The sequence below is a fragment of the Elgaria multicarinata genome, chromosome 5 (assembly GCF_023053635.1).
Source record: "Elgaria multicarinata webbii isolate HBS135686 ecotype San Diego chromosome 5, rElgMul1.1.pri, whole genome shotgun sequence".
In the NCBI taxonomy this organism is placed as follows: Eukaryota; Metazoa; Chordata; class Lepidosauria; order Squamata; family Anguidae; genus Elgaria; species Elgaria multicarinata.
Genome location: NC_086175.1, coordinates 55947326 through 55972569, shown reverse-complemented (window position 1 = coordinate 55972569; position 25244 = coordinate 55947326). Strand labels below are relative to the sequence as shown.

General features: G+C 41.9%; 1 protein-coding gene across 2 annotated transcripts in view; it reads right to left on the bottom strand.

The window, feature by feature from the left end:
- The window catches only part of GLRA2 (glycine receptor alpha 2), a 147096-nt gene that overhangs the window by 481 nt on the left and 121371 nt on the right, over positions 1-25244 (bottom strand). The window contains exons 9-10 of one of the 2 annotated variants that reach the window (XM_063127526.1): positions 23180-23329; positions 22269-22388 (exon numbers count right to left, since the gene is read on the bottom strand). In XM_063127526.1, coding sequence (XP_062983596.1) covers positions 22269-22388; positions 23180-23329 — 270 coding nt within the window. The remainder of the gene's footprint in view (positions 1-22268; positions 22389-23179; positions 23330-25244) is intronic. The other variant, XM_063127527.1, reaches the window with a different exon arrangement.

Below are 25244 nucleotides of genomic sequence, written 5' to 3'. Positions count from 1 at the left end.
ATCCTGTACTTTCTGTATCTTTAACAGTTGTATAGAAAAGGGAATTTCAGCAGGTGTCATTTGTATGCATGCAGCACCCAGTGAAATTCCCTCATCACAACAATTAAAGCTGCAGGAGCTCTGCTCCCTTTTGTATCTGATCAAGAGAAATTCCCTTTTCAATAGAACTGTTACGATACAGGAGCCCTGTCCTCCTTTCCATATGGTCACCCTACCATAAACTGTTGAGCAAAGTGTTTTATAATCTGTGTCATAACACTGTTTTACGACATGCCATTGGCCTTGATAATACCAATACATTTTGGGGGAAAGAGCATACAGATACATTCTACCTTTTTCACAGTGACAGGGAGTGTGGTATAATGGACAGAATGTTGAACTTTAGTTCAAATTCCTGCTTGGCCATGAGGAGCATGGGGTGACTTTGGGCCAGATACTGACTGGGTTTACATGATCACTGCAGCCCACCATGGCTTATTTAAAATATGGTGGGTTGTGGCATGTGCCAGCAGCCATTCTGAATATTCAGCCCCCAGCGGGGAATTGCCATGGTTTGCCATGTCATCCAAACCCAGGCAGCAGGGGTTGTTTGGGGGTTAAACAACCCACAAATAATCCATGCTCTGCTGTAAGGTTATTTAAGGGTTGTTTAACCCACAAACAACCCCTCTCACTTGGATGTGGATGACTTGACCAAACAAAACAATCCCATGTCTGGGGTTGAACATTCAAAATGGCTTCCAGCACATGGTGGATTGAGATGATCATGCAAACCAGACTATTATCTCTCAGTCCAACCTGCCACACAGGATTATTGTAAAAATGAAGTGGGGTTACTCCATGTATGCATCTTGAGCTTCTTGAGAAAGAATGGATGATAGCAATGATGATTCACAACAACAACAATGGCTTCCTCTAAAAATTCCTAGGAATTGTGGTTTAGTAAGGGTGCTGAGAAGTATGTGTTAGAAAGCCTAAACCCACCTCAAACCATATTTGCCTGGATTTCATATGGGGAAGGGATATTAAACCAGTATAAATATGTGTTGTAGACCTGCCCAGATGATTTAGAATAACCTAACGCAATAAACAATTTAAAAATGCAAGTTTAACTTCATACTTCAAAGGCCTCAGTTTAAAATATGACAATGTTCTAAATGGAAAAAGGAAAAAAGTAAATTACACATAAATTACAGTAAAGGCAGACCAAATATCCAAATACAAGTCCATTCGTAATTGGTGCCTATATACCACTCTTTCAAATGTAGCTAGTGTTGTTAGATCTTTTATCCATTGCATTATAGATGGTGAGCTTTTATCTTTCTAGTGTTGTAGTATCTGTCTTTTAGCAGTCAAGGGGGCATGAAAAATCCATTTGTTACATTCTAAGAAGCAGGTACATAACTATAACGAATGTCATCACACTGGGGAAAATCGTGTTTACTTACCGTCACTTCTCTGCCCGCGCCTTTGTCCCTCATTACTTCCTTTTTTGAAAGAGGAAGTAAACAACATACACATGGCCCATTCAGTGGGCCATTTTGATTACGCTGCTTCTCCAGCTCACAACAGGAGATAGCAGCAACTTTTGTAGTGCAAAGAAGGCTAGAAGGGGAGGGAGGTATGTGACATTGTGAGAGGGACCCGCGAAAATCCATGAGTGCCCAGTAATGAGCGTGCAATAAAACGCTTGTCTGATGGAGCTCAACATGTACATTAGAAAATATTATAGAGCTTTCCAATGCAACGTTTAGGTGCCTGATGACTTCCTCCCAAAAGGCAACTATTGAGCTTTTCCAGAACATATGAACAAAAAGCATTAACTGTATGACAACTCCAGCAATTAGCCGACTTAGTCAAACCTTTGCTAAAGAGACATTTGTTTTATTGTTTTATTTTGTTAATACTCATAATTAAAAATTGATTTTTTTTAAAAAAAAAAACAGAACAATCCAAACACAACTCTTTTACACATATGGTTTGATTAATTTAGTACTTGAACAACCACTGCGTGAACAACCTGAGCAGTTCCCCATTAATCTGTGGCATCCCAAAGAAAAATAATTGTTTTGGGGGTGTTTTCCTTCCAAAAAGGTAGCTGTTCGGGTTATAGATAAGTGAAAAATGCCTTGGTACATCTGGAACAACCTGAGTTCCTTTGTAAACCCTTAATGACACTTTCATAAGAATCTAGAGCAGCTGTGCCCGGGACGCTTTCTATTTTACTTAGCATTGTATGCAGAAGGAATGTAAATCCAGTTCAGAAGGTTAATTGAAGGAGAACAGATTATTGGCAGCCAGTGTTTTGTGTCTTGAATGTATTCGGGAGCTTTCAAATAGGGTTATAGCTTATTATATGAGGTACTCATCTGGCTTGTCTAGCTTTTCCCAAATATAATGAACTCCTGCTTTCTGAAGCTCCTGATGGATTCGACTATGGCAATCCAGGGTGGGGGGGAGCTCCTTCCCCTCACACACCCTTGCAGCAACTTATCACCCTGAATTTTGAATCCTTCCCTCTTGTCGCAAACTATTCTACACTTCAAACACATCTTTTTTATGCTGATTTAACACTTGGAGTTCCCCAAAACAACCTTGGAATTGTAGTTTGGTAAGGACGCTGAGAATTCTTTATCACAGATCCCTAGCCCCCTCATAGAATTACAGTTCCCAGGGTTCCCTGAGGAGCAGAAATGAAATTCAGTTGGTGTTTTTTTTAATCCATTACATGGGATGAGGTTTTAGAGTAACATGGTAGCATTCTAGGCTCTGCTACCTTAGTATATGGTGTCTTTTGAATACTTGTGTCTTCTCTCTCTCTCTCTATGTTAACTTTTCTCCCTGATATGATTAGCCTACTACGTGTAGGCAGTGTTTTTATATGGCAGAGCATTCAAAAACATGACACACACCCCACACATCCCTGCAATCTGAAATGGTACAGTCCAGGATCCTACCATATCAATCTACCCACGACCTCATTCTGTATATGGAGATATGCCCTGAGGAGTTGCTATAAGGGGAATGTGGGAGGAAAGTTCTGAATTTCAAAAGTGGCTCATCAAAGAGTTAAATGAGCTATTGAAGGGCGGGGGTTGGGGGAAGACTGAAAAACCATATAGCTCATGGAAGGTTTGCTGTGCAGTTCTCTGGATAATGGCCTGTGGCTGTGCATCACTCCCCTTCCTCTAGCAATCACTAATTTTTCTTTTTTGGATATTTAAAAGGCCTGAAAACAGGTCTTAGTTTTGATGTTTTACCAAATTGGCTGCGGCAGATGAGGGGGAACATCTGGAAATGACACAGCAAGACTAGTGAATGTGTGGATGAGCGCACAATTGGTGAAAAATGTAAAAGGGACAAAGAATTTTGATAAAGGTAGAGAAGCGTGGGTTGGGAGATGATCAGGGAAAGAGGTGCTCTGAAATGTTTCTATAAGCAATCTTTCATAGCACTACAGAGTGTGGAAAGATTAGGACCTGCTTAATGCTGTTCAAATGGTGTGTGTGTGTAAAATCCCCAACGTGGAGCATTATTCAGACAAGGCATGAATTACATGCACAAACACACATGTTTTACCATACATGGGAAGTTGGTTCAGCAGCTTTCCTAAACTGGTGCCCTCCTGATGTTTTGGTCTTTAACTCGCATCAGCCCGAGCCAATGGTCAGGAATGTTCAATGTGCCCAATGGTCAGGAATGTTAGGAGTGGTAGTCCAAAACATCTGGAAGGCACCAGCTTGGGGAAGGATGGTATAGGGCCTTGCCACTAGATCTCCAGGTCACTACCACAACTGCTCCTTCGTAAGTTTTGATGGAAAAGGAAAGTGGGATAGCTGCCCTAACCAGTTAGTACTGGAATCCAGAAGAAATCTTGAATTTGCTTTTTGATCCATCTCCATTTCTAGTCTTGCTTTCATTGAATAGTCACTGTTTACCAGCAGTAGCCATCCAAAGTGTCAACAAGAGACCGTACCAAGAATACACCCACCAGTCTTAGCTTTGAATGTTTTGCAGAACTACTTCATCCTAGGAAACTGGGCAGCCTCAACGTTTTGCAAAATATATCTCAGCAGTTCAGTAGGTGGTCCATGCCTCCTTAACCCACAACAATACCCCATTTCATTGTGAAGAAAAATTCCATTCAAAAGCCATTCGTATTGCTCATTACCATTGCAATTAATAACACACACCTTATTTCTTTTATTTCCTTTCCTCATTTTTGACATCGTTTATTGACAAGTTTGTATAAACTGCTTACTTCTAAAGATTTCAAAGTGGTGTACATGAATAGACACATAAAAATACAAACTAATACCCAGAATATAAGGTGATAGGCTATGCTACATTACACAGGCAAGGGTTGCATAAACAGATAGGTTGTCAAAAATAAAAAGGCACATGTCTAACCTCAGGGTGACCACACTGATGGGCTTCAATGTATAAATCATAGCAAATGCAGCTCCCTGAACACCCCACTGTTTCAGTCTATGCTATCTGATCAGACTGTCTAACCTGGGGTCCCCATCTGTTACTGGACTACAATTTTCATCCTCCTGATCCAGCATGGCTTATGGTCAGGAATGATGGGGGTTGTAGTTGAACAACTTCTGGGGACCCCAGGTTGGGAAAAGCTCTACTAGGTTATCAAGCTAATTCCTCTGGCATTGTGCAGCATCCTTCACTACAGTATGCTCTACTATCTACTGTCCAAAATTAAATGACTCACTCTCAATATTGACTCAGTTTTGATAAGGATGATCATTTTGAATGGAGTGCATACAATGTGGTCTTATGCCTTACACCTAGTTTCTTTAAATCTGAACTGCTGCAGTGAGCAAACATCTTAAAAGAGTATATGGTTTAATTAAATTTCAAGGACAAAAAAAAATCTGAATGCTAGTTTTTTGCTAAAGGACTTCAAGGAGGCTTCCCCCATATGTTTCAGAATCTTTTGCAGCATATGTATACAGTAGGCCCAAAGTATACATATACCACAAGAGTCTGAAACATAAAGGGGAATCCTCCTTGAAGTCCTTTAGCAAAAATCTAGCATTCAGATTTTTTTTTGTCCTTGAAATTTAATTAAAACATAGCAAAATACTCACTAGCAACATACTTTTATATTCTTTATACTGAGCTAAGGGCACAATATTCTCCTTCACAAGTTCCATCCCAATGTTCCTATGCAGTTTCTGTGCATTTAAATGAGGCTATATCCTAGGTGGATTGAGCCCTCAATTTATAATAATAAATCATTTACCTAAGGACATTTTTACAATAAGAAACCTGCTGGTATATTTCATCTGACTCACTGAATAGCCAGTGAGAGGATGTCCCAATGAAACAAAATAATTACGTCAGTCTGCTTACCTGTGTAACAAGGTGAAATTTTCCATGACTTTTAGAGAATAGTTGGTTTACTTCAGCATGAACTTCTATAGGAAACAACCTACAATACCCAGATGCTTTATAGAAAGACCAGATTTCACTATTTCTGTTGTAATTGGCTCTTCATGGTTTTAATGTTTGTGAACCGCCCAGAGAGCTTCAGCTATTGGGCGGTATAAAAATGTAATAAATAAATAAATAAAATAAATAATTGCACAATCAGTAGTGCAATTAGGTAATTTTAGACTCTAACCCAGGATGTCTCTTTCTGTGTGTGAGTATGTCCCCTAAGAACACCATATACTATATAACCAGATTCTTGGGAAAAGGCAATTGTTTGATAGGCCAAGGAATCCCTGTAAGCCTGAAACATGGTATATCTTGTTCTAATTATGCAATACATGAGGGAATTAGTAAATCATGGCATAGTGAGTATGGAGCAAAAAGGTCCAGTGCTAACAGAAACTGCACTTCCATCTACCTTTTCATTGCCTGTCCTAAATTGGAAGTAATATGCCAGTTTTCAATGAGCATACACACCAGCTGTGAAACGCATGTTCAACCAATAAGAGGGACCTGTTTGAAGCATTGAGACTTACCTTCAGCAAACTCCCAACATGTGATTTTACCCCAATTACTGTCACATCTTGAAGAAAGAAGCTCATCAATAACATTGATTGCTGCTGCTGCAATCTTCAAATCACCTTACACGTTGAAATGAATGTATTTGGAGCACACTGGAAGAAAGGGCTGTGTGGGTGTTCTTTCTGTTGCTAAATTAATATCTGCATCTGGCAAGCACAGTGTCTTTTTTTTCTTCAAGTGGGCAAAAGTATATTGAAATAAGTATAAGAAAAACATTTAATAGGCAACACTTCCATGTGAAGTGTATCAATTTAACTTATTTCAGTAGTTGAATTTTTAATTAAGGGTGAGCAAATCTGTCAATTTCACTTTTGTCTGCATTCAAATTGTTTATATTTCAAGTTCTTTCTCAACTATGGGGCTGTCCTCATGGGGTTTTTTCCTGTGGCTTGGCTGCATTGTAAGGTCCTTTGTGGCACATGATATTGTGGCCAGCACACTCCCAACCAGCCACTTCTGCTTGGAAAAGCCACAGTACTGGAGAGCCTTTTTACTCCATTCTTTTTAGTTAAAGCGGTTCTCAGGTGCTTGATCTGCAATGTGCCCCTGTGCCTCCACATTAGAAACGGGGTGTGCTTGTGACCTGGCTGTGATGTGGACCAGCCCTTCCCCCATTCAGTTCTTTAGCGTTCCCATTGAGAGACGTCTATGTGCTTCTTGCATTAATTAACACCGGAACTTTGTTAATTCACTTCTCTGATGGGTTGCTAGCTCCAGAGCTGTGCAGCTCCAGAGTTGCAAAGGGACTTTGCTTCTGTGATGTGGTGTTCGTTCTGGAGCTGCAGTAATTGAGTTCTCTGACGTAGAGTCAGGGCTGGTGTGATACTTTTTGAGGTGGGGTTTATTTGTGCCAGTGGGGTGCTTTCATTAGGAGCCAGTATTATGAGTTAGTAACTCCTGATTCACATTCATTAAACTATAGTGGCAGGGGGAACCTGGAGAGGGGTGGGTAGCAAGCCTCTCTCCAGATGACGTGGGTGCTACTCCACCCACCTACTCTGAAGTATGTCTTTTCTGGCATTGAAAAGCCAGGTTTTAGGGACAGCTGGCTCTGCCACGTAACAATGATGGAGCAGGGCCAATTTCAGCATACTGTAGAAAATAACAACAATGCATGCTCCTCCTGTGCTCATGAAGATGAGGCCTAGGAAGCACTTTGCAAATTGTGGTAAACAAACTGAAACAAAATTCTCACCCATATGCACCAGTCAAATTCTATTGGTAAAGCTGTTCCCAGCATGGAGAGGACCACGCTGTACTTGCCTGCCATATAACTGTTAAAGATGGGAAGCCTGTCAGAAAAAAAAGTTGGCAACCCTAATTAAACACTCACATAGTTCACAAGGATTCAAAGCCAGCTCATTAAAAAGTGCTTAATTGTTTATCAAGGAGCTGCTGCAAGAATGAGTGGGTAGCAATGGCAGCTCCTTCCATGTCAAGAGCACAGGACAAGGTGAGGGCCAGAAGAAGCATTTCAGCTGCTGTCACCTGTAGCGGTTGTTAGTACTAGAAAGACCACTACAGCATTGGGGGTGAGAGGGCAGTATAAAGTGCTTCATTAAGAAGGTAATGTGTGAGCTAATCCTAAAAAGCTTCATTAAATGACTTGAGTGATGCTGTAGTAAAAATACAAATGCAGTGTGTGTGCATGGGGGGGGGGAATAAAGATTTGGATATGTTCTAAAAATAAATAAATCCCATGACTGCTTTAGCATGTCTCAGTGAAAAATAGATCAATCATAAAATCACCCATGCTCACCCCCACCTAGGGCGCCCTTGTCCAGAGCCTCCATTACTGCACACAATGGAAGCTCCAGAAATTACATATCTCCTACTTTGCATAAATTATGGCCATAAAGGCCTCATTTGCGTGAGATTAAAAGTGTGAACAATGCACCCACACCTTTAATTATGTGTAAATGGGGCTATTCAATAAATGGGACCATTTTCACAATGTAGGAAATACACAATTTCTGGAGCCTTGTGGACAGGCTTGCAAATTGCATATTTCCTATTTGGCAGATGGGCTTGCAACCTCATCAGACGTTCACCGAGTTTCAAAGAAGCTTGGTCAATTCCACAAGCGGGGGCGGTTGACTACAGTGGGTTGGTGACCACCCCCCAAGCCAAACATGGGTGAATCTGTCCACCCCTACCCATATCCTTTTATAATAACATACACAGGTGAACTGGCCCTCTGGCTTGTTGCCTCGTAGAGTTAGCCCCAACAGCTGGATCAGGAAGGAATCATGAATGCAGATTTTTAATTTCATGGATATATGCATGCAAGCCCCTTGTTAAATTAGGGCATGACACTGGGCAATCATATTGAATAGGGTCCCAGCTGTAACAATGTATGAAAAAGCAGTGCCTGCTGATGGTTCCAATGACATAGGGGCGGTCAGTCAGAACTCTAAATGAACGCTGAACGCTAGGTTCAGCATCTTGGATAGCTCCTCTAAGAGTTCTGGCTGGAATCAGAGCCGATTCACCACTCCACTGTCATCGAAGCTGCCAGTCTCCCCTGTGAAAAAGTATGCATGCATGTAGAAATTAAACTTTGGAAGGACTTAGATAATGATCCTGTCACATGGTAAGTCTAGTGTGGACCCATCGTTTTCAAACTCCCACAAGATAACACATGAAACAAACAGCAAACATCATATGGGAAGAAAAGATGAATGCCACTGTCATAAAACAGTAAAAACAATGAAACAAAATAAGCAGACACACACACACACACACACACTGTATACAACAAGAGCCAGGAGAGAAAGTGCCAATCAAAAAACAAACAAGAGAGACAGGCAACACAGGTATGAATTACCTGCATCTTGCAACAATAAAACAGTCCTTCTTTGTATCAGCGTGTACATCTTTTATTTGCAACAAGTAACCTAGACAGCATTTTTCTGGGCTAATAAAGATGGCCCTGCCTCAAGCACATAAAAGGGGCAGTGTTTCTCCACCCTGCTCTCCATAGAGCTACATTATTGATTCTCAGCACATAAATATAGTAAAGGTATAGCACAAAGAACACAATGTGTGTGTGGGGCGGGGGGGAGAGAGAATAAGAACTATCTGAACAGGCTTCAAAGATCATTTCTTTGATATCTCCAGACTCAGGGGGAAATCTTTGCAGTCATCCTGGTCACAGTTGGAAGTGGTATTGTTAGTGGGAAGTTAATTTGAATGAAGTTTAAGTATTCCATATGAAGCGGATGACTTGTGAAGTTACATTTATTTATTTGTTATATTTGCATCCTAATTTGCTCAGAGTATTGTACATAATTCATTTTATTTATTTATTTATTTATTTATTCATTCATTTGAACCAAAAAAATGGCACTCTATGTGGCTTACAGAATAATTGATTAAATTAAATTAAATTGATTAAAACAATATGCTAAAATACAATTCTCCCCCCTTTATCTGCACAGCAGTCCTGAGGGCAGGTTAGACTGAGAGACAGCGACTGGTCTATGGTGAGCTTCACAGCCGAATGGGAAACTGAACCTGGATCTCCCTGGTCGTAATCCAAAGTGGCTGTGAAAGCTAGTTTCCAAGCTTCTCTGACAAGCTAATGTGACCTAGAAGGGATCCAGACGCTCACTATGCAGATGAAGGAGGCATGACTGTATAGATGAGCTCAGGCAAAATGGTACTCATTGAGTTCCATGGGTCAGAGTAAACAGGGTGTAATATAGGACCCAGCTGGGGTGTATGTGTAGAGGGGGAAAGAATTAGGTTGACAGTATTAAATGGCTTTTTTTTTTCATTCTTTCCCATCTGAAGTTAGTCTTAGAATATGTCTACAATGACGTTATCTCAATTTATCTGTGTTCCTCAATTGCTCTTGCTTCTCAGCCTGCCATGCAATGTTGTGATCTCTCTCTCTCTCTCTCTCTCTCTCTCTCTCTCCCCCCCCCTCTCTTTTCTTCTACTGCACATCTCTAGCTTCCCTTCTGGACATCGCACTTAAAATAGTAAAATTAATTATGCCCTAGCCAGTTTAAGAAAGGTGCTAAATAATTCATTAATCCCGGTGTCGAGTTGACATGTAAACGTAGCACCAGTCTGGATCAGTTTTGCCACACTGAAGGGACACAGCAGATGCTGTGTAATCACATCGCCAGTTTCAAAGCTGCATTGTCTAACTCATTTGTAAAAGCAGGACATAACTAAGAGGTGACATCCCTACCAAGTACTCTGAAGAGATAAACCTACTTTCAGTCTTGCAATGAATAATAATGTAGGACTAGTCTGTCTCACTCAGGTAGATACACAGATTCTTTTTAACCTTGCTGTGCAGTCTGAGCACAAAGGGCCCACGTTAATATGTAACAGTTCTGCTTTTTCAGCAGATGTATTTTATCAAGCACTGTCAAATAGGATACTCATGACAATGATTAATAACGAATAATACAAAGGTAAATTGCATTCATGCTCTTCCTGGTATATGGGGTATGCACAAGGACGACTAAAACCCACCCGTGTAGGGGAGCCATTCACACAAACAGCTTACCAAGATGGAGGTCCAGTCATGTGTGTTACGAACAGACCAAAAAAACAAACAAAATCTGTAATACATTTTTGTTGACACAAAAGAGGAGAGGGGTTGAAAGAGTTCCCCCACCCTGGCCTAGCATTTGCAGATGGAGGGATGTGACAACAGATTAAATCCATTCACAAGATGGCAATAATCGCAGTCTCCCAATAGAGATCCATGTCACAACTGACACATGAATACCTGTTCTAGCTGAAATGCAGAGCAGGAGGAACGTGGAGGTGAAGATTGCCTCCGCCAGTCCTCCCGCTCTCTATTGGATAGCTTAAGCCTCCAAGTAGGATCCCCATAGGATTGTGCCATATTACAAGTGAAACAACTCTTAACCTGCGGAAATCAAAACAGAACCAAAAAGAAACAAAATCTGTAATAAATTAACAGACCCAAGTCTTTCTTCTTCTCCATTATTATTACTAATGTAAAGCCCATGTGGCCACGGGTGCTTTTTTGCCCCTCAGTCCCCTCACCAAAGAGGGGCTCATGAATAATGCAAATGTGGCTCACACATAGTGAATCCCCCTCCAAAATCGCATGCAGCGTAGCCCCACAGCTCCCTTGCACATCCCGATTGCCCGCCTCATCCCCTTCGCCCTCCCCACTAGTGGTGACATCCTAACCGCATGGCTGTGGCCGGGGCCCAGCTTCATGCCACACTGTTTAGCCAAGCAGGGCTATCTGTCAGCCCACTGGTAGAAAGGCTGCCCTTCCTGTTTGGCATGGAGGAAATTAATTTCTATTAAAGCTCAAGCTTTGACATTTTTTGAACTTTCACTATTTTCTGCACATCTACACTGCTCAAACTTTAGTTTAAAACAAAATGAGCATATGGTAGATCCCAGGAAAAAATTCTTTTATTGTCATTGTCATCGTCATCATCATTTTAAGGACAGGCTTAGGAACTGCAAGATCCTTGCAGTTTGGTATATCTCTAGTACACACTGACTTAGGGTGACCATATTTGGGAAACCGAAAAAGAGGACACCTAGTGTGTGTGTAGGGAAGCAGCTTTCTGAGTCCTGCAGAAAGTACGTTATTCCCCCTCCACCTTAAAGAACCCGATTGGAGTGGAGGAGGGGAAATGATTTCATTCTGCACCACCACCATCCACTCCAATTGGGGCCTTTTCTATAATGTCCACGAATGACCCACTTTCCCCTTTAAGACCTTAATTGGAGCTCTGGGTGGGGGAATGATGTGCCTCAAGAAAGCATGTCATTCCCTCCTGCCATACTAATGGCAGCCTTAAAGGGGAAGGTGTGTCATTCCAGGACATTATTGAAAATTATAGAAAATCCCCCCTGACACCATGGAAAGAACAAAAACCAGGACAAATCCGGGGAAATCCTGACAGTTGGTCACCCTAATTGACTGCACTTTGCATTTGTAATTAGCAATACCTTTGGCAGAGGAAGATTATAGAGCAGCAGGAAGCAGCTCTGTTGCCAACGCAGGAAGGCAGAGCATTAAAATACACAAATGACTCATTCTAATAAATGGGCCCACTCCATAAAGACAGTGGAGCAACAGTATATTGGGAAACTGCACACAGAACCTACCAAATGATGACTTGAATGTTTATTCAAGGTCCAGGCCTGATTCAAAGTGCTGATACAAAGCCCTAAACGGCTTGGGGCCAGGTTATTTGAAGGAATGCCTCCTCCCATATGTACCTGCCTGGACCTTAAAATCATCCTCAGGGGTCCTTCTTCGTGAGCCCCTGCCAAAGGAAGTGAGGCATGTGGCTACTAGGAGGAGGGCTTTCTCTGCTGTGGCACCCCGGCTGTGGAATGAGTTCCCCAGAGAGGTTTGCCTGGCGTCTACACTGTATTCCTTCCGCCGCCAGCTGAAGACCTTTTTATTTTCTCAGTATTTGAACACCTAATTTAACTTAAATTTAAACTTTGCTGTTTTAATTCCGTATTTTAATCTATATCAATTTCTGCTGTGTGGTTTTATCCTGCTTGTGCTTTTTATATTGCATTTTGTGTTTGTGTTTTTAGACTGTTGGTTGTTTTATTGTGCTTTTCATGGTTTTAATTTTTGTGAACCGCCCAGAGAGCTTCAGCTATTGGGCAGTCTAAAAATGAAATAAATAAATAAATAACTATTCAGCCCTCCACTTCCCAGTGGGAAATACTAGGCTATCAGGCTGAATGCAGCTTTTACATATCTGAATGAAAAGAGTGAGACTTGGTACTCTTTGGTTGCTTGAAGTTAAGGTGGATATAAAATGCATAAGCACTTATTATTTCTAGATGGCTTGTTATTTCTATAGTGTACTAAGTGGTTTACAATACTTAAAATTCCCAAATGTTCCTAGTATTAATTTAATAAGATGAAGACAAAAGGAATTGAGAAATAAAGGGAGTAGAAAGATGTGATGACAAAGCTAGAAGTAAGAAAAGGAATTCTGAATTTCGGTTCTAGCAGTGAGATAAGGTGGCACGGGTTCATCGAGAGATTTACAGATGAGAAGAAAATTCTTAAAACTTTATATTATCTAAATAAATATAAAATAATGGAAGCCAGGAAAGGGAATAATAAAGGAGGTGTTGTGGTGTAAAACATTACAAACTGTTTTGTTTTATTTTTTTAAAAAAAGAAAAAATCCTTTTAGGTAAACATTTCCAATTCAAAGCAAAGAAAAAGAAAGGAAAACCCTCCATGTGCATGCAACCTTAATTTAGGAAGGAGCTTTTAAATTGTGCTTCTATTCACCTTAAAAATAAAAGTGTGCTTTGTTTTCTGGTTCTTTTCCAGCGCTTCATGCCCTATTTTCAATTTGCACTCTTTTTCCAGGCACAGAAAAGAATGGGTGTATTTGCACCCAGCAGGTGGTCTCTTTTCATCATTTGGAAAATGGCAAAGTACAGTTGAGGTGTGTTCCCTGCTGTTCATGAGCAAATTGTACGTCAAACCCAGTGAACTGAAGTAGAACCCTTTCCTCGCCTGATGAGTATCACTTGGGCACTTGTACAAAGTTCTAAGTTTAAAGATAAGCCACCCTCTCGGGCTCTGCAACAGCCTACTGAGGTAAGAAATACAGATTAGATCCCAAATGGATACATGAGGTTAAACTGCAAATAAACCAGAAAGCTCTATCTGGAGCAGACTGAATGGTCTGTCCTCATGTTTGACTGCAGGTCTTTACAAGATTATTTATTTTTAAACTAATACTAATTATCTGGCACTTGTTCTTTTAAATAAATCTTGGCTTGCTCATGTAACAGTAAAAACGTTATGTTTCCAGAGATTACTTTTTGAATGCCTGATTCTCAATGGGGTGGTACAATTGTACCTGGGCTTCACCACCAGGGCTGGTAACAAGGGTAGATTTGGTTGGGCATCTGACAAGGGTCCTCACCCCAACAAATATCCACTGACAAGAGCCCCATAGAGTTGCTCCTCTTCCTCCTCCTCACCACCTGTTTGTTCTCCTGCCTTTCCCTCTGGCCAAGACAACTATGGTGGGGAGGAGGAGGAGCAGTAGATGCCGCGGGCTTCTTGCTCACTGGCTCTACCTGCAAAGTGAGCAAGAAGTTGCAACGATGAGAAAGAGGATGAGGAGCAGCAATAGCAGCCAGTGACAATGGTGGTGGGAAGGGCCCCCATTGAAGGTGTCTTGCCCAAGGGCTCTCAAAAACCTCTAGCCGGCAACGTTTACCACTTCATGATGACTATGTGGATCCCCATGATAGAATAATACTCCATACCAAAAATCAATCAATAAATCTCTATACATAAAACAAACTAGATATCAGGGAGAAGCCTAAGCTAGAATCCTTCTTTTGACATTTATAGTACAATCCAATATATCTCTGCTCAGAAATATGTCCTATGGAGTTCATAGGGGTTTACTCCTTGGTAAATGGATTAGGATGTCAGGTGGGCTTTTTTGTTTTTCGGTATGGATGATAACTCAGTCATGTGAATCCCCACCTGCGCTCTGAAGTGGTACAGCCCAGATACAGATCCTCAGTGGGAACTAGCTATAGGTTTTCATGCCCTATTCATCATGATTTCCATGGTCTTTCTCAGTAATCTTTCCCTTAAAGAGGAAAGAAAAAGAAAATCCCAGGACACTTATGCCATTGCTCATTCATGTGCCTGGGGGTCACATTTATGTCTCTTGTACACATTGTGTATTGCATTTGGTCACATTTATCCTTCAGGATCCTTGCCTTCCTGTCCCCATGCACTATCATTGAAATTGATCTTGTAGCTCTTGGGGCAGGAAGTGGTTTTTTTGCTAGTCTATAAAGTGTCATGTACATTGACTGAGACTATTGAACCATTAGGATGCAACTGAAATCTCCTTCCCACACACAATTGTACTCATCATTTATAGGAATGTATGAGAAATTTGGTTCAGTTCATTTTTGATGAAGCTTTACCCAATTTGCACTTTCTAGACTGAACATGGATGCAGGTCTGGGGTCAAAGTCCACAGATTTGTGAGCTTGCAATGGGCTTTGTGAATCTCCCCCCCCCCACACACACACACACAAAAGCATTCAACAGGATGCATACATTTGAAAAATGTTCATGAAAAAAATCTTACTTTTGAAAAATGACACAAATGTGCATTAATCCATGGGGGAAGAATGCTACATTTCAAAGATGCACACAATAGATGTGTACATTTTGTGGGGGAAATACACATGAAAATATACACACAGATTTTCATGCAAAGAGGGGAAAAAAACAAAGCTCAGAACAAGCTTCAAGATGGAATTTGGAGAAGTTTGTCAAGCTCAACTTGTGCCGATTTGTACATCCCTTTGGGCAGTGAAGAAGCGGGGTGTTAGCAGAAGTGGCTAAATAAAGCAGACTGAATCCAGAAAGCAAAGGGCTTGACAAACTTTACTGAGGCATAAAGAGAAAGTCCCCTGGCAAGGCAGCCAGAAATATACAACAGCAGAGCAAATCAGGTCAGGGATCTAGCAGAATGAAACCACCACTACCACCACCGTCATCACCATTACTAGAAAACATACTGAACATGCTAGTCTTTTTATGCATCAGAAGCCAAAGTTAAAACAAACTTATTTGGCGCCACCTGATTGCTAGGTAACACCCCACCCTTGTGATCCCTGCATGCACTGGCTGTTGGCTAACTTTCCTTTTTACCTTAACCCTGCTGGGAGCAACACTTCATGATGATGTAGCATCGATGATGACTACTGGGAAAGGGACTCTGTGGTGTGAATGCCCATGAATGTCCTCTCCACCCCTGAAATTTGCTTGAGCGTTTTGGGCCAATGGGCCCCCTTCCACCACTTCCTTGTAATCTAAAATCTGAGCCAAACGTTCTCAGTGAAGAGCTCTTGTTTCAGCACTATAGACAACCTAACTACAATAATGTGCACAAACTTCCCCAATCTCTTCCATGTGTGTATTGAGGGATGTGCAAGGGAAGCTGTTCCCTTCCATTTAAGCATGGAGCTCCGTGTGGATTGGAATTTCCTTGTGCACAGGCAACCTCTGGATTGCTCAGTGTGTGTTCAAATTGTGTGTGTGTGTATACAGGATACGCACATGCACATGCACACACATACACTACATTCACATTCTGGTAGCTTAAGTGCTATAATGCCTGAAGAAAAATTACCAGCACACCACTGGAGTATTTATCTCCAACAGAGGCAACTTTGATTTCTTCTGTTAAGCAAACAAGGTGTTAATGAGAGGAGAAATTGTGAAGCCCTTCAGATCTGGGTTCTCCTTTTTCACAATGGAATGCATGTGCTTGAGCTTGCATTGTGAATGCTAAAAATAGCCCAGTAAAACGGGTTTTCCTCGAGCGCTTCCATTATTCACATGATGCGGCACGTTACATAAAACAAACAGTGCACGTTTTGCCACAAAGTGCTATTTGCAAGGATTTGTGGAGTATCAAACATTTCCACTGGGGGCAGAGGCACGGAATATTTTCAAGGCAAATCCAGGCTTGGGGAGATGAGAATATTTGCAGAGAAAACGTATCAAACCGGTGTTTCATTTCCATCACAATTAAGTCATAGAGCCATTCCTTTGCACAGCTGGCCCCAGCTTTTTGTGTTTTCTCCTGTCCAGAGAAGAGATATATGGCAGCATGTGCTCAGGTTGAATTTGGGAGACTGGAGGCAAGAGGAAATGACAAGGAATTGTCATCTGTTTATAGTACGACTACCCTGAAATCTCAGTGCTCTGATGGTACGTTGGCAGGTTAACCTTTTGCTGGCAGCAACCCAGCATGGAGCAACCGGAGAAACAGCCATAAAGATAGAACAGCCAGATTGGCGGGTACGCTGCGCTTATGACTGGGTACCTAAGCCCTTGCTATGGCATTTCCTAAGTTAAGGGTAGGCAATAGCTGACCCCCAGGCTAATTCGGGCTTCCTGAAAGGAGTGCTGTCACAGGGGTCAAAGGTTTCTGTCAACTGTGCTTCTTAAAAGTTACTATTTCCTAGGACCAGGGATGTTGAGAAATCTGCAACGGAATCAAACAGCTTTTGATTTCTATGAATCTGACCTCAGGATTCTGCAGTGGATCAGTTTTTCCTAAGTCACACAGATTCCATGAACTTCTAGATCAGGTTGTTTGTTCGTTTTGCTTTAACTTTGTGTAATTTTATGCAAATTTAGTCAAACAAAAATATGTTTTTTTAAAAAATCCCAAAACCCATTGGCCAGAAATTTGCATTTCCCTTATAGGCTAAATCATGAAAATGCACCTTTTAAGGGGATGTTGCACATTTGGGGGTTGGGGGGGGATTTGAAACATCTTATTTATCATTTATTTGTGCCATTTGTATACTGCTGAATATAATAAAAAAATCTCTCAGCAGTTCACAATATTTTCACAAGCATGAATTTGCACAGATGTGAATTTGCGCAAATTTGGGAAATTGGGGGGAAACACACACACACACACACCCGATTCCGTCAGTAAAGGGACAATGGATTGAAAGGCATCTGACAATCCATGAAATGCAGATGGAACAGATTGTATAAAAGCTGTATGTCCCTCCCTGGGGCCTGAGATCTATTCCTCAGAGCCCTGAGTGTCTATTGGTGCCAACGGAAGTTTTCTTTTTATTCTTTTGCTTAGCGTAATTGAAATGTAGGGGGTGATTTTCAAGGTGGATTGGAGAGGGGGAGAGAAGGGTTAACACTCCCCTCCCCATGTGCTGCAACACCCTTCCTCCAAATAATAAAAAAACACCTCTCCTTGCATGGCAATCTTAATCACCCACATGTTTATTTTTAATGGTTTTTAATGCTTTATGTATGTATGTTCTGTGCTTTAGAATTTTAAATTTTGTATACTTGTTTTTATCTCAATTTTAGAATTTCTGTAAACCGCCCAGAGAGCTCTAGCTATGGGGGCGGTATATAAGAGAAATAAATAAAATAAATAAATAAATGACAATTAAGCTCAGAAAAATACCCTTTTCCATTGGTTAGGAATGATCTAGGGCAGAGTGCAAACTAATTGAAAATTTTATTTTACTTCAAATTATTTGGATGATAAATTAATTGTTCAGCTTTGCTTCCTGTGAAATTTAAATAAATCCTAGTAATTATTTCTATATTTGCATATAGCGATATAAATCAACATATGCAAATGTTGTACAGATTTGTGTCCTGTGGATCATTCAAGTGCCTAGCAACACCTCTTTTCAACCTTTAATTTTCTCTTGTTCTTAGCTTTAGCACCATTTTCCGTTATAGCACGAACCATGGCCCCAAAGGGACATCCAGGTTCCCGTATATGGGGATGCAAGGTGACTAATAATATGAAAGTACACAGGATCATTCAAATATTAAATCGGTGTTTCTAGTGGGTGCAGCGGAGTCTGCTGGGGGGAAGAAAGTGAAACCCAGGGTCATCATGACAGTAGAGAGGAGTTAACTGGTCTTCTGTTATAGGGTGTGTATCGACTGGAGCAGTTGTTCTGTGTACAGGAGTGCTTGTGCAGGATATTGTGGCATCAATGTACAAATCAATTAATTCTATCTTCTTCCCAGTGTGCCCTTGTTCTCTTGATGTTACCAGCTTGGAGCATTAATGTAACACAAATGCTAACATCAGTATAAGCATTGTCAACTCTAATATAAAAGGTCGGCTCTCAACTGTTGTGTTGATGCTCAGCCTTTTGGGAAATAGGCAGCCTCCTGCTTGACTTGCCGCATGTGACAATAGCTTACTGCATTATTCAGAAAAAACAGAATAAAGAAGACTTTACAGCCCGCACTGTGTTTCTTGCTTTGATCACAAAGCTTATACTTACTTTATAATGCAAAAACTCCCTGGTCTCAAAAATCAGCCTTTTTTATATATATACTGACCTTGTCAGAGGCATAAAGGGGGGGGGGGGGGAAATCAGCTCCCAATAAAACATGGAGGAGAAGCTCAAGATTTTTTGTTTTTATTTAATATTGGGTGCTTCCAGACGAGGCAATTGCCATGCCTCATTCATAGAACATCACATGGGGTCCAGACATTGTCATCTTCCATTTGTAATCTTCCTATATTGTTGCACTTCCTTTTCATCTTTTTTTCTTAACAGAATAAAAAATCCATTAAGGACAGAAAGATGGAGTAGCTACACATTGTATTTAGATAGGTAGCATTAAAAGCTGTCTGTCTGGAAGCACCCTGTAAGAATATTAGTATCCTTGGAGTTCAGAATTTGATTCAGTTTAATCCTGTGCTACAGGATTTTGAAAGTTTGTTGCCAACACTGTTTTAATAAGCAGTGCATTTCACATCAACTCTGGTCATATTCAAATGTGTTTCAGCATTCTGGCTCATGTGGAGAACCTCCCAGGATAGAGGAGGCTCTTCTCTTCAGACAGTCACCCTCTACAAGTAGAGGGCAACAGATGCAATCGAGGAGAGGGGTGAGGCTGGAGCACTCACTCTCATTTCATGTTTGCCCTATTCAGGTACTGAACACCTGAATCAGGTGACTCTTTATCCGGTAAGGCCTGGGCAGGGAACTTGTGGCCCTCCAGATTCTGCTGAACTATAACTCCTATCAGCCCTAGCCAGCATGAATCAGGATGATGGGGGTTGTAGTCCAACAACATCTGGAGGTCCATGGGTTCCCAACCCTGCAGTAAAGAATGATTGATACTTCCCACATATGGTCAGTATGTGCTGCTTACTCACATTCTGGGCCTGTCTGTACACCAAAGTAGATGTCTTGGAATCCATTTTCTTTACACAGGAATGTATTTGGTTGTTTATTGATTCACGGGACTTCCCGGAAGAGCTGCAGAGGGCTCACCTGGATTCAGCTTTGGAACTTATTTTTCAATCACAGTACACATTCTTAGATCCACTTAAAGCAGACCCACACAACTTGTGATCCACTGAGCCAAGCAAAGTTTACCAGACATATGTTGGAGCCTACCAAGTGCATGACATTTCCCTCCACCATCTTCTCAGCCCAGGAAAGCAACAACAATAAGCACAAAATTGGAGGCTTATCATAAATGCAACTTGATGCTGTGTGCAGCTTTGGTCGCTTCATCTCATACAGGATAACACAGAGCTAGAAAAGATGCAGAGAAAAGGGCAACCAAAATGTCCAAGGGGTTTGAGGCACCTCCCCTGCATGGAAAAGCTAAAGAGTTTGGAGCTTTTAAATTTAGAACAAAAGTGACTAGAAAGGGGCATGAAAGAATGTAGGTTCTCCCAATTTGCCTCAGAGGCTGTTTTGGAGCCCCTGAAATGGCCCCAATTTGACTCAGGGTGCTTCAGGGATTGCCTGCCTTGCCTCAGGGCCAGATCCCAGATGAGATTTGGGCCCCTGAGGTGACTCGGCCTTCAGCTTCATGGCTGAAGCTGGCCACACAGCTGGCACCCAGGAAAGCCAGAAGCAAAGCTGGGCAGAAGTCCATTGAACTCCTGACTCCCTGCTCCCTCCCTCACCACTCCCTCACCCCCACCCCCACCCCCAAAACCAGAGCTGCTGCCACCAGGACTTATCTGCTCACCTGCTGCCATCAGGCCGCTGCTGCATCACCACCACCATCGCCCCATCGCCACCACAACCAGGAAATGTGGTGTCCTCCAACCCATGGTGTTTTAGATGCGCAGGCAGGGAAGATTATGAATGGGTATCTGGAAAGGGACTGGTTGATCCCCTTGGACCACAGATAGCGGTAGCTAGTAGTGACAGCATTCTAATCAGGTAAATCCATTTCCTTGTGATTTCTGAGGGCCAAACTACATGCAGCACTAGTGTGAATGTAATGAGAATGTCTAGTTTTCCCAGAGAAATTAGCAGCTACCAGGAGCGAGAAGGATAAGGTAGGTGTGTGTGTGTGTGTGTGTGTGTGTGTGTGTGTGTGTGTGTGTGTGTGTGAACCTTCCCCCCACATGTGATGAGTATCATGCTCCACCATGGCTGAAGCTAGTATTAGCCCTGGGAGGAAAGCCTCCATTGGCACAAATGGAGGCTACACTCCCAGAGCTCAGAGCTGCTGGGAGGGGCAGGGCCAGAATCCACTGGGCCATTAGCAGAATGCCCAGTGCCACGCCCCTGAAGCCCTCCACCCACTGCTCCCCTGTCTCTCACTTGATAAAGGCCAGCCACCTGGCCCAGATGGCCAAATGCACCCCTTAACAGCCAAACCTCTCTCCCTCTACTCTGTTTTCTTTTTTACCTGAGGTGGAGGCTCCAGCAGCACCAATTGCGCCAGCTGTTCTTCATCCTCATCTGGCCCAGATGCACCTGCTAACAAAATGCTGTGGCAGGTCGGTGGCATGTGACTGTCTCAATCTTTCATGTTCTTTAAAGTTGTTGTTTTTAAAACTTCCCTTTGAATGGTAGCAGTCTGAACCCGTCAGATGCTGCCTTGGGGGGGTTCAGCCAATGAGGGCACAGGAATGATGAAAGATCGCCTTATGCCCTCATTGACTGTGTCCCCCACCCCACAAAGCCAAAGTCTAATTGGTTCAGATTGCTGCCATTCAAAAGGTAATATATATATATATATATATATATATATATATATATATATATATATATATTTAAATGGCACACCGCAGGGTCCATAGGCTCAGACTGGCACTTCCTTTCATCAGTGGGGCCAGTGGGAGGGTGAGACGGGGGATGGTGGCAGCCACAACAGGGGCAGGAAGGAGCCCTTCTGAACCTCTGTGCCCTCAGCACCTGCCCCTGCACGCCGACCACTGACGCCAGGCCTGAGGAGGGGGATTTTCATTGGGATCCCTGACAGGAAAGGGCTAAATCCTCCCTCCCCACACACCATGGTCCCAATCCTGTTCATCTCTCTCCCTATAATGGCTACTTAACCTGGGGGAAAACCTAGACATGCTAATTGAATTCATGCAATTAGTGTCACATGTAGTTTGACACCACCTCCAAATTTAGCAGCATATGTACATTTAAAAAATGAACTAAATTAAGCTTTCGATATACATGCTCTGGCCCATGGTGAAAGGCAGTGCCTTTGCTATCGCCATGAAAGTGGTGATGGAAAACAAGTAGAAGCACAGGGTACGAGGAGCAGAAACATATACCGGGAGGTTCACATGCTGAGAACAGTTGTTTTGTCTGATAGAAGAGTTCAACTATATGTGATGCCATGAATACTGGTCATTGCCAATTTATGACATTTTCATACAACCTCTCTCTCATTTTACCCTCAAACTTGGATTGCTGGTCTGATTCATTGTCCCGTACGCTGATGACTCTTTTGTCCGCAAGCCATTCACACGCCGTACCGACTCGACGCTTTCATTCCCAACAGTCACAGTCTGTGCCTGTTCCCAGAATTGTCAGAACAGATGGCAGCAGCAAGAATGGAAATGGTGCAATGATATATCGAACAAAACAAAGCAAAAAAACAAAAACAAAAATTAAGAATGGCACAGTTAGGAAGAACATCAGGATGAGCCATGTGAAGCAATTCAGACGGAAATCAATTGGAATTCACTATGAAATTCAAACTAAAGCAAAGAACAGCTGAAATAATATGGTTTGGATGGCTTGGTAAATATCATATGGGAAAGCCAAGAGAGAAACAACTCCGAATGTGTTGGTATGACTCCAGGCAAGAAATTATGTCCAAAGTTCCCATCCAATGCACTAAAGTCCAGAGCACTTTAACTGCTGCAATACAAATTGTTGGTTGCTGCCTTGGCAGCTGGAACAGAATCTAAGCCAGTGGAAGAGAACAGTGCTAAAAAGAATGAAATGAGGAGGATTGGTGCCTAGAAGACATTTAACTTAAAGGTGAAATGAATATTCACAGCAAGCCTGAAATTTGGAAAAAATGACATGGATTTGCATGAAGCCTCTTCAAAATGGGAATATTTGTCCACAGAGAGGAATATTTAGACTTCATTTGCAAATGGGAAAAAGCCTCTCGATTTCACACAAGTTCAAATACAAAGACCACGAGTAGCAAAAGAACTTTTGTTTTAAGTTTTTGACTCCTTCCATTGACCCAAAACTCAAGAAATGAAAACGTGGGTTTTTAATCTCAGCAGAAATCAGAAGTGTGCAGCCAATTATTTTGAAAAAATGTCATGCTGAGGATAGGGGATTGTACCTTGTTTTGCCTCCTCTGCCTTCTCCGAAGCCTTAGAAATTCCTTGTGTTGCCTTGACACAAAATTCACAGCTGCATATTCAAGCAGCGCAGCAAACACAAAGAGAAGACACACAGCCATCCAGATGTCAATAGCCTTTACATAAGAGACCTGCAAAACAAAGAAAGCAGGAAATTAACATCATGGCTTCGTGTAATGAAGAATGTCTGATCTGCATGAGACGAAGACAAATAACATGTACTGAGATATGAACTTGCAGAGAGGACCTTTAGCCTGTATGTTTACTAAGCAACAAACACTGTAACATAAGCCAGTACTGCACTGAATGTTCTCTAACATTGGCATTCAGTTTGAAGGAGTCCATTTGATTTAGCCAAACAGATGCCTGGAAAACATATGAACCCTGGACATCTACATTGTTTGGCTACTGTTAGGTGCCTTTTTTGTTCCATTCCTCTCATTCTTCTTCAAACTTGCAGTCCTTGACTTCATTTGTCCATCTGAGCCCCATCAAATCTGATTGGCTGTGGCAACCCATGGGGTTGAATTTCGGAGTGTTTATTACTTCACCATTTCTGATGTAGCCTTGTGACATCATCGATACAATCACCCAGGTTAACACAGCTACTAGGATTATATGGTAGTGTGGGCAAAAACTAGTTGAGGTCTATGACGGAAAAAAACAATGAAGGGAAATGATGCCGAGAAGAACAGTGAGGGAACAACGCAAATGCATCTGAAAGAAAACTCACTGAAAATACAAGATGCTTTCAACTCTCTTGGGAAAAAAACAGGTAACAAGTTAAATATTATTAGCTTAGTCCTGATAGAAACTTAGTCCTTGCAGGTGCTCTCCATGGGCAGTGCTGTTTGTTTGTTTGTGTTTATATGTAGATGGAAAGACCATTACTGTCCCACCCTCCACAAGTGAACAAAATATTACAGAGCATCTTCCATTTTAAAGATGAGGTGCACTGTGGTGATTGTAATACAGCTGGACTACTTGGCATTCTTTGTGAGTCCTGCTAAATATTTTTTTCAGTGCCTTCATCGCTTCTGTAGTGTTACTTCCTGTTCTCCTTCTCCATCCCATAAACTCATCTACCTTATTAGGAAAGCACAAACACCTGGAAGGTGCTCTGAGTCATCTTATTGTTGGAAGTGAAGTCAGAAGGATCAGCATTTTTGACTGAGCAAATCCTCTCCCTAGTGTGAATAAAGGCACCGAGGGCAAAATAATAAAGGAACCCCTGACTTAGCCTTCTTGACATTTAAAGTCCCACTTGCTGTGTTAGCTGGGTTATTTTAAATCTATCATATGGCCTTGAAGAATGGTGAAACCTGATCATCATAACTGGCTGCAAAGACACACAGTCCTGTTCTGCAGTGGTTTGCGATTCTAAAGCTGCAATTCTACAATATTGTAGGATTGCCCTGGAAATAGGTGCTTCATGTGTGCTTTTTTGGGGGGGGGGGGGAATTTGGTGGACAGAGAGTATTACACATCCAAAACCTATGACAATAGCCTCCTTGAATGCTTGGGGGTGGGGGCAGAAAGGCATGGTACAAATCTAAATAAATAAATAAGATATCCAGAGTTGTAAGTGCATGTGCAATCCTGCTGTACTTGTTTTAACCAGCCTGTGGTTTCTTCTACCTTCAGGACAAATGGACAGAAGACAAATCTGGACTATGCATAGCTACCATGCTCTTTGTGAATACCTGTTTCAGAAAATGACCCACACATGCCATATCGTCTAACTCATTGGCTTCCCAGAGCTGTACAGATATTCTCCCCCACAGCAGAACCACATACAGATTTGATGCCGATAGAAAATATAGCCTTATTCTCAGTGCCATATAATAAATAAAACATGATATCCTGGGTATGAAATCCTGCATCCATAGCAACCATCAGCAGAACTCCCACTGGTGTCAACAAGATAAATATTGGAGATTTCATCTCTTACAGAAGGCAATTCTGATATTGACCTTTAGCTTCTAAGGAAGCAAAGTTAGATCTCATGGCCAGAGAATTCAGCTGGCTCGCTGCCCTGCCCCACAG